Genomic DNA, 14507 nt, shown 5'->3' on the forward strand with positions numbered 1-14507 from the left:
ATATTTCAACCTAACTCAAATATACATACTTGCTTCTCATAACTGTAATTTACAAGCAACATACACAATCCAAATTCTTTTTATTTTTGACATGGATACCTATCTGGGCATTGCTGAAATATGTAAAAATGATTGAGATAAAAAAAAAAAAGTTTCCAATCCCTTTTATTACTGGGACTATTGAAGTCCCAGTAATAAAACAAATAAAACAAATTCTCTGAAAATAATGCCTGAGTAAGAGAACACAGACCCTATGTTTCACTGGTGTGTAAGCCATAATTATTTCTACCTCATATGGGGCCAGGCTGGCAAATTAATCTAGAAGTGTTTTTCCACCTTGGCAACTTCAATATGAGTGGATATTAACTTCCAGAATTCCCCACCAGCATGAAGTTATCACCTAGCACCAATCATCTTGCTGGCTGGGGAATTCTGGGAGTTGATGTCAAAATACAGAAATACACACACACACATATAGATGTGTGTGTGTGTGTGTGTGTGTGTGTGTGTGTGTGTGTAGGGTGAAGAGTAAAGCGTGAGTCTTAGCAGTGAGTAACAGCAGAACTTTTCTGTACAAAGATGGCAGTTAGGTTGTTCAGAATCTGTCAGTGAATGCTGAACAAATCTGCAGGATTTTCATTATACAATTCTTGCATTTTGTGGCACTATGCATTCATTTATTTTAGAATTATCTTTACACTAAACTGAGAAGCTACACTATTTCCTACTGATATTCCTTGTGTGATGCTGATTACCTTGTTTAACTCACTGCATATAAAACCCAGTGTAAATATTCCCTCAAAGTAAAGAAATTTTATTTCTAACTGAAAAGCATAAAATTTAACTTTTTTCTAAATAGGATTGCTGTAGATTTAAAGGATATCTATGTCAAAAAATGTTTGACCTTAACAAACTTGGTGCTTTCAGCCAGAAATAAGCAATTTTTCAACATCTTTGTCTTAAATTCTCCATTATATATAATCTAGGACTCGATGTCTCAAGATATGATACTCTATGTACATCAATGGAGAGAGAAGGGGAGACGCATGATATTAACTACAAGCTTCCACATTTTGTTTACAACAAAATACAATCAGTCAACTATATATTTGTTTAAAAAGATGTGTACATGCTTCTTCATGATTACCATTTCATTCTTTTCTTGCTCTTCCTGATTGCTGAGTGTAGATTTCTGATTCTCCGTGCCCTTGTCATCTAGATCTGATGCATTCTTTTCATTGTTTTCACGGTCATCCCCTACATTCTCTTCCTCAGGACCAAAATTGAAAGTAAAGAAATTATAGGCTTCTTCAGAAGAAGGATAATCCATCTGAATCTAATGAAGAAAAGTAATTTTTTAAAAAAACAATAATAATACAACTCGAGAGCTAACTCTGTAATAGAATTAAAAAAATATTACTGCTTTTCCTTCATAGAGAATTACAACAGGAACTATGCATTTCTGAGCAATACTCATCAAGCAGTCTTCTCAAAAGCAAATGTTTCTGCACACATATACCAATTCTCATTCAAAGTTCCATTTTGAACTGTTGAGTGTCCAAAACCAGCATTCTTCAATTCTGATCTCTATCTAAGTTTCTTACTACCCTCTTAAAGCTTTAATCTTTCCAGGCCCTGTTGAAGACGATATAGAAGTTGAGTTGAAATGTAACACTGACCCTAAACAAACATCTAGAAACAAATAAAGTTGCAACTAAAAGTCAGCATGGGTTTGTTAAAAACAGATCATGCCAAACCAATCTTATTTCATTCTTTGACAAAATGACTAAATTAGATCAGCGAAATGTTGTGGACCTAGTATACTTAGATTTCAGCAAAGCATTCAATAAAGTAGACTACAACCTATTTCTTGGTAAGCTAGAAAAATGTGGGATAGACAGCAACACCATCAGATGGATTTGTAACTGGCTGACAAACCGTACTCTTCATTATCTTCATAAATGACTTGGATGAGGGAGTAGAAGGGGAACTCATCAAACTTGCAAATGACACTAAGCTGACAGGAATAACTAACACCCCAGAAGACAAGCTCAGGATCCAAAAAGATCTTGACAGACTTGAACAATGGGCCCTATCCAACAACATGAAATTTAATATGGAGAAAATCAAGTTTTTACACTTAGGCAAGAAGTACCAACAGTACAAGTACAGATTAGGCAAAACCTGGCTCAAAAACAGTAACTATGAGAGGGATCTTGGAATCCTAGTGGATGATCACTTAAACATGAGCCAGCAATGTGTGGCAGTAGCCAAAAAAGCCAATACAATCCTTGGTTGTATAAACAGAGGCATAGAATCAAAATCACATGAAGTATTAGTATAAATTGTTTATAAATTCTTTATAAATTGTTAGTAAGGCCACACCTGGAATACTGCATCCAGTTTTGGTCACCACATTACAAAAAGATGTTGAGACTTTGGAAAAAGTGCAAAGAAGAGCAACTAAGATGATTAAAGGGTGGAGACTAAAACATATCAAGAATGGTTGCAGGAGTTGGGTTTGGCTAGTCTAGAGAAAAGAAGGACTAGGGGTGACATGATAGCAGTATTCCAGTATTGAGGTGGTGTTTGGGCTAGAAGACCTCTAAGGTCGCTTCCAGCTCTATTCTGTTTGAAACACCACTTCTCAATCCATATTCCATATTGGAGGATGTTTATTTAGTCACATTTAGACATACAAAATTTAACAGTCTACTGTACAGGGTTTTAGAGTTTTATATTCATCACCAAAATATACTCCACATTTTTGGAGCACATTATAATGTGACTCATCAGCAGATTTCTATCTATGGATATGAATGGAAGAAAGGAAAAAAGATCTCAGGATTTTGGGCATCTTGGAGCTGATATCACAACTTGTATAACTTCTTCTTTTGCACTGTGGGTCATGGAGTCACAGCACAACAATCCCCCTCATCTTTCAACTTTGGAAGTAAAAAGCTAAACGTAGCTAATGGTGCATAAATCATATGTATGGATCATTTCCTAATCTTTAAGACTCAATTATATATAATTGTCATCATATATTACTGTGTTTTTCAGGGTCACATATGCTCAAGGGTATTTTTTAACCATACTCAATTCATAATTCAATCTTAAATAATCAAAAAATAAACTGAAAACCCATCACTCTTCAACTGACACTTATCACCTGTGATTTTTGTTTGCCTCTTTTACCAACATCACGAAACTTCACTCTTGCAGATACCTTGCCTTCTTTTCTTTGTACTGCACTCAACAAATGATCACCTATCTGCAAAAATATATGGAAAAAAATGCATTAACTTATACTGTCTTCTTATTTTCTGCATAATAAATAAGTGTAGTCAATAATATCGACATATTTTAAATTATGCCTTACCAGGTGATGGAGAAATGAGTGTGCATTAGATTTTTTAATAAGCAGAGAAAATGGAAATATTATGGAGGAAAGTAGATTTTAAAGAATAAATTTTTGTGCATAGCAATAGACCCCATTTCTTTTAGTATCAAGAAACGTCAATTAAGAGAAGCCTGAATATTAGAGAAAACAAACAGATGACATTCCAAATGCCAGATACTTTGTTGTGTTCCTTGGTTCATCCAGTGCTGGATCATGTATCACTTTGCATCAGCAGCTCTAAACTATCAAGTACACATAAAAACTCAATAGGTCACCAAACAAACCACTTTTAAAAGTTCTGGAAGCTGCCACAAGTCCAGAGAAAATCCAGTTCTTGACCCAGATTTCTGACCTCAAAATTATTTGGATTTCAGGATGTTTAGTCTGCTAACCCCCTTCATGGATTACTGCCTTGTCATGGCGAAGGGGCTTGCGTAGTTCTATGAAGCTATGAGCTATGCCGTGCAGGGCCACCCAAGACAGACAGGTCATAGCAGAGAGTTCTGACAAAACTGGAGAAGGAAATGGCAATCCACTCCAGTATCTTTGCCATGAAAACCCCATGGACAGTACCAAAAGGAAAAAAGATATGACGGAAGATGAGCCCCTTAGGTTGGAAGGTGTCCAATATGCTACTGGGGAACAGCAGACGGCTAGGACTAGGACTAGTATGCCAGAAAGAGTGAAGCAACTGGGCCAAAGGCAAAAGAGTGCTCAGCTGTGAATGCAACTGGTGGTGAAAGGAAAGTCCGATGCTGTAAAGATTTTCTTTCCATAGGAACCTGGAAGGAACGTTGTACTTACCTGAACGTTCTTTCAATGTGCACTGCGTGAGAGTCCAAAGCAATAGGTGATAACCTTGTCTGATTGGCCAGAGACTGAGTTGTAATTTGTTTAAACACGCTTTCTCCTTCCTGCTTAGCTCCAGTTTGTTAACGATGGTCTGGATGTGGAGAAGACGTAGCCTGTAAAGATAGAAAAAAACATACTCTCCCAGACTCTGGATTCCTGTCAGAATAGTAGGGAGGGGTTGGACTCTCACGTAGCACACGTAGAAAGAACATTCAGGTAAGTACAATGTTCCTTCTCCTGTGCGCTGCTTAGAGAGTCCAAAGCAATGGGACATGCCCAAGCTAAGTATCCCTAGCATGGGGAGTAGAACCTTCCAGGGTCCTGTCGACTGGAAGAACATGCTGCAAGACCCGTCTCCCAAAAGCTGCCTCTGCTGAGACAAACATGTCAAGTTTATAGTTTCAAAAGAAGGAAGGCGACGCCCTGCAAATCTCCAGTATTGAAGCTTGAGTGGCCCAAGCCGCTGTTGTGGCTGCACTTCTAGTAGAGTGGGCCACTTCTAGTAGAGTGGGCAGGCTGGAATAGGTCGGGCCTGATGGTCGTAAGCCAGAGAAATACAAGCCTTGAGCCAACGACCAATGGTGGATGGAGACACCTTCGTGCCCTGGGACCTGGGCTTGAAATGAGACAAACAACGCCTCTGTTTTTTGGAAGGGTGCCGTCTGATGATGTATATGCGCAGGGCTCTGCATACATCTAGGGTGTGCCACTGATGTTCTCTAGGATGTTTGGGCGTTGGGCAAAAATCCAGTAAGATGACTTCCTAGGCCCTGTGGAACCAGGAGTTGACTTTTGGCATGAATGTTGGATCCAGACGGAGGATGACTCTATCAGGATGTATAATACACAAGTCCTTCCGTACTGAGAGACCTGCCAGTTCCAAGATTCTGCGAGCAGAAGTGATGGCAATGAGAAAGGTGACCTTAAAGGTCAAAAGCCTGAGACTGGAGGAATTCAACAGCTTGAATGAGAGGAAGTAAAGGCCTGTAAAACAAGGGAGAGATGCCAAAAAGGGTATCTGTGAACAGGTGGAGGTCGTAGATTGGAAGCCCATTTTAGAAAGCTGCGGACCCTTGGATGATGAGAGAGGGTGGAAGCTCCCTCGCAGGACAGAATAGTTGCTAAGGCAGCTACTTGTCTGCGGAATGTATTAACCACTAGTCCTGCCTCTAATCCTTCCTGCAGGAAGTCCAATACCTGTGGTTCAGATGCCGAGGTTGGAATCAGTACATGTCTAGTACACCAGCGGCAAAAGGAGGTCCATGTATATGCGAGTTGTTGACGGACATCGAGAAGCAAGAATGGTAGAGATTACCCTTTTTTGAAAAATGGTCCTTTTTCAGGATCTCCCTCTCAAGGGCCAGACGGCCAGCTGCAGCCATTGAGGGTCCGGATGGAGTGTGGCCCCCTGGCTGAGGGAGATCCTGTCTGGAGGAATCCTCCAGGGAGGTGATATTGATAGGGTCAATAGATCCGCAAACCAGTTCTGTCTTGGCCAGTGAGGAGCACGAGAAGAACCTCTGCGCCTTCCTCCAGGATCTTCCTGATGACCTTCGGTATTAGAGGTATCGGGAAAACCATGTACAACAGGCCTTGGGGCCATGGACAACGGAGGGCGTCTGTCCCTTCAGCCCCTGGTGATCGGAATCTGGTGTAGAACTGAGGAAGTTGTACATTCTCTGGGCTGGCGAAAAGGTCTACCTGAGGTGGGCTGAATCTGGTTGAAAGCTGATGGAACAGATCTGGATGAAGTTTCCATTCTGCCTGATCGATGGTCTTTCTGCTCAACCAATTCGCTTGGATGTTGGAGGACCCAGAGATGTGCTCTGTCCACAGGGAGGACAAGTGTCTCTCTGCCCAGAGACCTATCGCTGCAGCCTCTCAGATCAGCGCTATGCCCCCGATGGTTCACATGTGCTTTGACTGTGTCCATCAGTAACAGCACGTGTTGCCCTGACAAATGACGCTGGAAATAGCGAAGCACCAGATGAGCGGCTCTCAGTTCCAGCCAGTTGATATCCATGAGGAGGTCATGTGGAAACCACCAACCCTGGATCACTCAGGATTACAGGTGAGCACCCCATCTGAAAAAACTGGCGTCTGTGGTAAGGGTCAGGTGGGTATGCTCCTTGAAGGAACAGCCCTGTTCCAGGGCTATCAACGTCCACCACTCCAAGGATCTCAGTACCTTGAAAGGAACTCTTATCCATTTAGGGGAGTTGCTGAGCCCCGCCCATTGACTTGGTAATAGGAACCATAGAAGAGGTCAGGAATGCAATCTCGCCCAAGGAATAATCAGTAGGCAGGATATCATCTTGCCTAACAATTGGGAAAGAAGCATCAAGGGAACCCGTCTGAGGGTTCTGACTTGCCTTATGGTGGTGTGGATGCTGGAACGACATTCCTGGGAGAGGAAGACGAGGCTGGCCTGAGTGTCGATCTGTGCTCCCAGATGAACCAGGTTGGTGGAGGAGGTCATGTGACTCTTCTCCCAATTCACCACAAACCCATGGTCTTGGAGGGTTTGAACTGTGGTCTGGAGATCTAGACTTGCCTGCTGAGGAAACGAAGACAGAACTAAAATGTCATCCAGATAACATAGCAAATGTATGGGCTTCATCCACAAGTGAGCAGCCACTATGTCCAGGAGTTTTGTGAACACTCTCGGGGCAGACGAAAGTCCGAAGGGCAGAGCTTTGTATTGGTAGTGCAGTCCCGCGTAGGAGAACCTGAGGAATCTCCTGTGGGATGGTCTGATGGGCACGTGCAAATAAGCTTCTCAGAGATCTATAGATATCAAAAGATCTCCCTGTTTTATGCAGCCCAGAATTGTGGGCAGGGATTGCATTTTGAAGCGTTTGTATTTGATGTGAACATTCAGCTCCTTTAAGTCTAAAATGGCCCTGCAGTCACCCGATTTCTTTTGCACCAGAAAGAGTATTGAATAGAAGCTGGACCCCTGATGTTAAAAAGGTACTGTTGTGGCCCGTACGCGGCCTATACAGCTAAGTAGCTGATTCAGACAGCGAGGAGGCTGGTGTGGTGCTGCGCCAGCAGCCTGTGCAGCTGGCACTCGAGTCGGACAATGAGGAGGCTGGAGAAGATGTGGTACCAGAGGCGGGGATTTAGCCAGGGCCTTCAGAACCTCCAGAAGCTCCCTTAAGTGAAGAGGACGAAGAGGAGGAGAGTTAGTTTAGTAAACTAAGGTTTGAACGGACTTTGTGTGTGTTGTGTTCTTTGGGGTCCATAGCTGGGGCAGAACAGGTACAGGTTCTCTGGATTTCAGCTTCCATCAGAAAGCTCTTGGTGGTGTCCCAAGAGAAAGAGCATTGGATGAACCATCGAGGTGGTCTGGAACTGAACTCTAGGGTGAGAGCTAGTGTTATGGTCTGTAATGCCCAGGCATTGTTGATCGTGTGTCTCCAACAGGTTGCAAATCTGCCCAGGCGACCGCCTATAGGGCCTTTGTCGGGACAGTCATTTGGACCGACGGTACAGTCGGTAGCCAGCTCCCTGAAAGGGGTGTCTATTTTGTGGCTGTCTGGAATGATCCCGAAAGGAAGGTCCGTGGTTGCAGCCTGTCCGCGGTTGGTAGGAAGGTCCTCTGGTAGGCCGGGCTTTGAAAGCCTGTCTCAGTTGCACAAAAGGACGGTCTGCAGTAAGGATACTCCAATCGTCTGTCCACTCGACGGGATACATGAGGAAGGACCTTCCTTTTATCTTTACCCTCCACCAAGATGGGATCCAAGGCATCCCCGAAGAGAGGGTCACTCTTGAAAGGGGCCGCTGCTAGACGCCATTTTGTTTTCATGTCTGCCTGCCAGTACCTTAGCCATAAGAGGCGTCTGGAGATGACACTAAATGCTAAGGCTCGAGAAATTAGCAGAGGTGAGGGTAGCATTTGCTGAATATTCAGTGGCAGTGATTAATTTATTCAAGTCCTGATGCAAACGGGTGTCCTCAGGTGACGCCTGGGATTGCATTTGATGTAGCCAAATTAGAGAAGTACAAGAAAAGAAGGATGCCACTGTGGCAGAACGAATGGCCCAGGTGGCTGCTTGGTGGGTTTTACGAGCAGCAAGCTCCACCCTTCGATCTTCTAGTTTCAGGCCCTCAGCTGAATCGGAAGGAAGGATGTTAGATGATGCCAGGCTGGACATCGGAACATCAATGATTGAGATCCTCAAGTTCTTGTTCCACCATGTACATTTTACGATCCATGCCACTAGGGGCAGAAATGGATCCTGGCTGTTTCAACTGCCGTTGTATGACATCGACAAAGAGCTTAGGGGATGGAACCGCCTCTTGCTCAGTCACAGGCTCAGTAAAAAGAAGTTGTCGAGCCCGATCTCCTGCTCGACAACACATATGGGAGGAGGAGGAGAGGAGGCTGTGGGAACGTGACCCAAAGATACCTGAAAGCATGGGGAAACTCTTCACAGGGGCTGGTGATAGTGGCACAGGGTGTTTAGGCAGCTGAATGCGTTGGAGGAGAGGATCGGCAGTGAAAGGAAGGCTCACGGATGAGCAAAGGAGGCGGCAGCATTTGATGACATCACAGGCCGGCACAGGGATAATTGACCGCCCATTTGAATGCCTCGCTCAGCTGGATATAGCTCAGCTGTTCATTATGTGTGTGGAACGGGTGGAGCCTGCGTGGACATATAAAAATGCTAAGAGGCAGTTGCTCTCAGCGCCAACTTTAAACTAATGTAACTTAGTGTTGCCTTGGAGCTACCTTGCAGCTTCAATAAACCATTTGCCAACTCCAGTTTCATAGTGGATTGTTTGGGGCTGTCAAGGTTTGTTTAGAAACGCTGAGAGAAAGACCCATGGGATCATGAGGGTCCGAGGATCCCCCAGGTTGCCCAATAAGTGCTCCCATATTGGCTGTAGTCTTAACCTTGTACAATACTGTTTTAAATAGGTCCTGACGAAACAGATCCGTAACAGGAGGCTTATCAGGAATGACCTTTTCATCCTCAGAAAAATTGTAATCCAGCATCTCCTCTTCGTCGCCATGAAAGGGCATGTCACTTTGTTGTGAAGGTGAAGGAGAACGAGTGTCTAGAATGTACTCCCTATCCACCTGGCCTATTGGAGGAGTGGGTCTTGGATTCGGGTCTGTTGCTGGCAGAGGGGCTGAAAAACCCCGTTGCAGAAAAGCAGCATCAATGCCCCTGCTAATAGTTTGGGCAATCATGCTGCACAAATCTTGTGACAGTGCAGTGCCCTGGCCTTCCTCCGGGTGGAGCCCCGTTGCGGTGGATGTAAAAGTGGCAGAGGCACGGGAGCCCCTGTGCTGCTGAAAAGAACCAGGCTCAGTAATGGCTATGTCCCGTGGAGCCTCCATATCTGCTGCCTGCAGTGGCTGTGTGCTAGGAGAAGCAGAGGGAGACCAACCGAACTGACCTGGTTGGGATTCCAGAGTCAAAAGTTCCTTGCTTAATGCCTCAGTAGTTTCCCCGTTGCAAGCAGAAGTTGAATGTTGCATTCTAACTTCTGCTCTTTTCTTGGCCATATCAAACTGCCTATCTAAGGTACTATGTCGCCTCATGGCATCTTTCTCAGATGCTAATGAAATAGAGGTTTGAACAGAGGACTGGTATCTAGTAACTGGTAATTTGGATCTAGATTTTCCCTTTTTTGAAGCAGGAGCCTCCAAGGCTTGATGCCTAATTGAGGAAGAGGCAGAGGCATGAGAAGGAGATTTACTGCGAGATGCCATTTTGAAAGCCATGAGGTAACAGTGAATCAGCCAAAGTTCCTCTTCGCAAGATTCGAATTAATTATTGCCAATTTCTTTGCAATCACCTCCCTGGTGTATACAAACCCCAGTATGGAGGGCAGTTAGGGGCTTTAAGATTACCAAGCCAACACCATGGCTTGAAAGTGAGTAGAATAAAAGCTGCATGGGGGGGGACTCATAATGGCGCTGAGTCTACACCAAGGCTTTAAGCATGAATGGTAACACAGCCTGCTCCAAGGATCTGGAATCCAACACCACGGATCCTTGCCCGGTTAAACAGAGGTGCAGAGCCAACACCACGGTTCTCCCCACGCCAATCCGCCGCCAAAACTCACAAAACCGGCTCCAGAGCAATTGAGGAAGAAGCTGGAGACTCCAAGCACCGCGCAGGCCTCTCTGCAAAAAAAATTCCACCGCGGAGCCCCGCCGCTCAGCTGATCGGCACTTGGCTGGGCATGGTTCCAGAAACCACTTCCAAGCAGAAACGAAGCTTTTTGAAATAATTTTCTCCTGTGCGTTGTAGTAAAGAAAGTCCAAGCAATGGAGGATAATCAGAATAGGCCAACTGAGTTAACAAACTGGAGCTAAGCAGGAAGGAGAAGGCGTGTTTAAACAAATTACAACTCAGTCTCTGGCCAATCAGACAAGGTTATCAGCCATTGCTTTGGACTCTCTAAGCAGTGCACAGGAGAATGTAAGATCCATGAATCAAGGCAAGCTGGACATGGTCAAACAAGAGATGACAAGACTGAACATCGACATCTTAGGAATCAGCAAACTAAAATGGGCAGGAATGGGTGAATTTAATTCAGATGACCATCAGGTATACTACTGCAGGCAAGAATCCTTCAGAAGAAATGGAGTAGCCTTCATAATCAATAAAAGAGTAGGAAAAGCAATACTGGGATACAATCCCCAAAATGACAGAATGATCTCAGTTCGAATCCAAGGCAAACCATTCAGTATCACAGTAATTCAAGTCTATGCCCCAATCACTGGTGGTGAAGAGGATGAAATTGACCAGTTCTATGAAGCCCTACAGCACCTTATAGAATTAACACTAAAAAAAGATGTCCTTATCATCATGGGAGATTGGAATGCTAAAGTAGGAAGCCAAAAGATAACCGGAATAACAGGCAAGTTTGGCCTTGGAGTACAAAATGAAGCAGGGCACAGGCTGATAGAATTTTGTCAAGAGAATACGATGGTCATAGCAAACACTCTTTTCCAACAACCCAAGAGACGACTCTACACATGGACATCCCCAGACAGTCAACACAGAAATCAGATTGACTATGTGCTCTGCAGCCAAAGATGGAGAAGCTCTATACCAGCGGTTCTCAACCTGGGGGTCGTGACCCCTTTGGGGGTCAAACAGCCATTTCACAGGGGTCGCCAAAGCCCTCTCTCGACCCCCCCACGCCTTCACTCACCCTCACCCTCTGCCTCTGTTGGATCGCCGTTCGCCGTTCGCTTACCCCGCCCACTCTCAATCTATTGCTGCCTCCGGAGTCCCAGCTGATGGCTAGAGGGAAAAAAACTTTAAATTCTTGCCGCGGGGCTTCAAAGAGCCGCCCTACAGCTGATCAGTGTTAAAAGAAAACAAATGAATAGACCGGTGCCTGCAAAAATAGAAAAAACAGCCCCTTTCAGCTTCAGCATAGGTTAATTACCATAAGTTGATTTGATCAGCCTCCGGACTCTCAGCTGATTTGCTCTCAGCTGTTTTGCAGAGGGCTCTGTTGCTAGCTAGCTGCAAAGAGGTAAATTCCTGGAGCAAATTTTTTCCCCCTAGCTATGCTGAAAAAGCGAAATTGAAAGTAAGGAAGCAGGGTCTTTGCTGCAATGTGACAAAATGAGGCAGAGAGATTTCTTTTTCTTTTTCCTCACCAAAAAAGGTAGGTGCAAGACTGCAAACAATGGGAAATTTAGGGCAAAAGAGGAGGTTCAAGATTTTAAAACACAAAAGAAAAAAAGCTCTATTTAACTAGGGAAATGTAATAATTGAGATACTATTAATTGTATATTGTGTTGAAAGCAGAAATGGTTAAGTTGTGGTTTGGAGGAATATATGGGGGAAATTATTTGGTTTATTATTATTGGTAAATATAATTAATTGATTTGCAAGAAATTGGATTGCATGGAAATAATTGGAATATTCATGTTCATATTGATTAATATACAAAAAAGATAGTTATATAACTAATTGATTTATATTAAAATGTTGAATTTGTATTAAACAACTGTATTACATAATTACATAATTAACCAATGTGAGGATGGATATAAAAATAGATGACAATGCGAAGGGGTATAATATAGAAGGGAAAAATTGAATTTGATTACAATTAGAGATGAGGATGAAGGGTAATATTGGTTTTTTTAAAAAATAGATGAGGAATAAATATGGTAAAAAGGAAATATAGAAATTGTAAATTTAATTGAAATGACTAAACACTGTGTTGGAAGAAATATCCTTCTGGGTTCTGCTCCAAGGGGGGAAAAAGACACTGGAAACATGGAGACTGCTTGGAAAGATGGTTTAATGGTGGACAGGATCACATGGCTTGAGTTCCTGAACAGAAAAGGGGCAGATACAGTAAATCCTTGGGTTTTTATGCTCTCTCTGGCTTTGTATTTCTTGGGGCCCCGAAAGAGTATCCTGATTGGTTGTCAGACTCCCAGGGGGTGGGGGTCTTAGCTAGCCTTGCTGGCTGATGGTCACATGTGCTTCCCAAGTCACATGCTTCCCAGGTCACGTGTGGTGAGTTTCAGTTGCTAGATGGGGCCCATTGTGTTAGTTTTTGTTGCTATTGTGTTGCAAATGTCCTTTGACAAAGGATTGACTTTCTGCCTCTGGCCCATTAACAAAGGGTGGTGGGCAGGAAGGTGGGAGCTGCTTTGTCTGTAAAATATGCTTCTCCATTTCTCATCCAGGGAAATATAATATTCTGCCTTTTTAATATTTCCCAAAATATTTCATTCTTCTAGGAAAGGGGTGGGTGCTAACTTCCTACAACTGTTTAAATTTGTGAACTGGCCAAATACTCTGTTCAAAGAAAATACGTTGTATGTTTGTGTTTCTAATTATTGTTATTTATTCATATTTGTTCTCTTTTATTCTTTAAAGTTTAACAATTCCTTCTTTATCTTAATATCTTAATATTTGTTTGGGGTTGGCTTTCTTCCCTTTCATCTTTTTTATTGTACAGCAATCTTTCTCCTCAAACCTACCACCCCTGTCTTTTCTTTCCTTCTTACTTTCTCTTCCCCCCCCTCTTCTTCTCCTCCCTACTTCCTTTTTCTTTCTCCTTCTCCTCTTCTCTTCCTCCCTCTCTTACCCTCACTCCTACTCTAATTTCCCTTCCCTTCCTTCATCCCTCTCTATTGCTGTATCCTTTTATGCATATGGACTACTCAGAGGGCTGAAAAAGTTATTTTTGACTGGTCCTCACACTTTTGACCAGTCCTCGAACTTACAACTGTCATCACAATTTACATTTTTGCCCTATCTTGTCACCATGGTGAAGAGAAGCAGTTGTGAAATGAGTGACACGGTTGTTAAGAATGGTACAATGGGCATAAATGATGACCAGTCATAACTGCGAAGACCGGTCAAAAGTGCGAGGACCTGTCAGAAATCACATTTTTCAGCCCTCTGGGTAGTCCCTATACACATAGCCATGATCATCCGGTCACATGACCAGCTAGCCATGCCCACCCAGTCACATGACCTCCAAGCCACACCCACAGAACCGGTAGTAAAAAAATTTAGAACCCACCCCTGGTTGGGGGTCACCACAACATGAGGAACTGTATTAAAGGGTCGTGACATTAGGAAGGTTGAGAACCACTGCTCTATACAGTCAGTAAAAACAAGACCAGGAGCTGACTATGGCTCAGATCATGAGCTTCTCGTTGCAAAATTTAGGCTTAAATTGAAGAAAGTAGGGGAAAGCACTAGGCTACTCAGGTATGAACTAAATTATATCCCTGATGAATATACAGTAGAGGTGACAATAGATCTAAGGAATTAGATCTGATAGACAGAGTGCCTGAAGAACTATGGATGGAGGTTCGCAACATTGTACAAGAGGTAGCAACTAAAATCATCCCAAAGAAAAAGAAATGCAAGAAAGCAAAATGGCTGTCAGAGGAAGCTTTGCAAATAGCTGAGGAAAGAAGGGAAGCAAAAGGCAAGGGAGAAAGAGAAAGATACACCCAATTGAATGCAGAATTCTAGAGAATAGCTAGAAGAGATAAGAATGCCTTCTTAATGAACAGTGCAAAGAAATAGAGGAAAAAAATAGAATAGGGAGGACCAGAGATCTCTTCAAGAAAATTGGAGATATGAAGGGAACGTTTCATGCAAAGATGGGCATGATAAAGGACCAAAAGGGCAGGGACCTAACAGAGGCAGAAAAGATTAAGAAGAGGTGGCAAAATTATACAGAAGAATTATACAAGAACAAGCTTAATGTCCCTGATAACCACGATGGGGTG

At 43.3% G+C, this 14507-nt stretch overlaps 1 protein-coding gene across 1 annotated transcript in view; it reads right to left on the reverse strand.

The window, feature by feature from the left end:
- Positions 1-14507, reverse strand: part of CC2D2A (coiled-coil and C2 domain containing 2A) — a 270839-nt gene that overhangs the window by 238828 nt on the left and 17504 nt on the right. The window contains exons 4-5 of the mRNA XM_070948913.1: positions 3173-3274; positions 1148-1336 (exon numbers count right to left, since the gene is read on the reverse strand). Coding sequence (XP_070805014.1) covers positions 1148-1336; positions 3173-3274 — 291 coding nt within the window. The remainder of the gene's footprint in view (positions 1-1147; positions 1337-3172; positions 3275-14507) is intronic.

Source organism: Pituophis catenifer, unplaced genomic scaffold, assembly GCF_029215685.1.
Source record: "Pituophis catenifer annectens isolate HBS135680 unplaced genomic scaffold, rPitCat1.0.hap2 SCAF_8, whole genome shotgun sequence".
NCBI classification, from domain to species: domain Eukaryota; kingdom Metazoa; phylum Chordata; class Lepidosauria; order Squamata; family Colubridae; genus Pituophis; species Pituophis catenifer.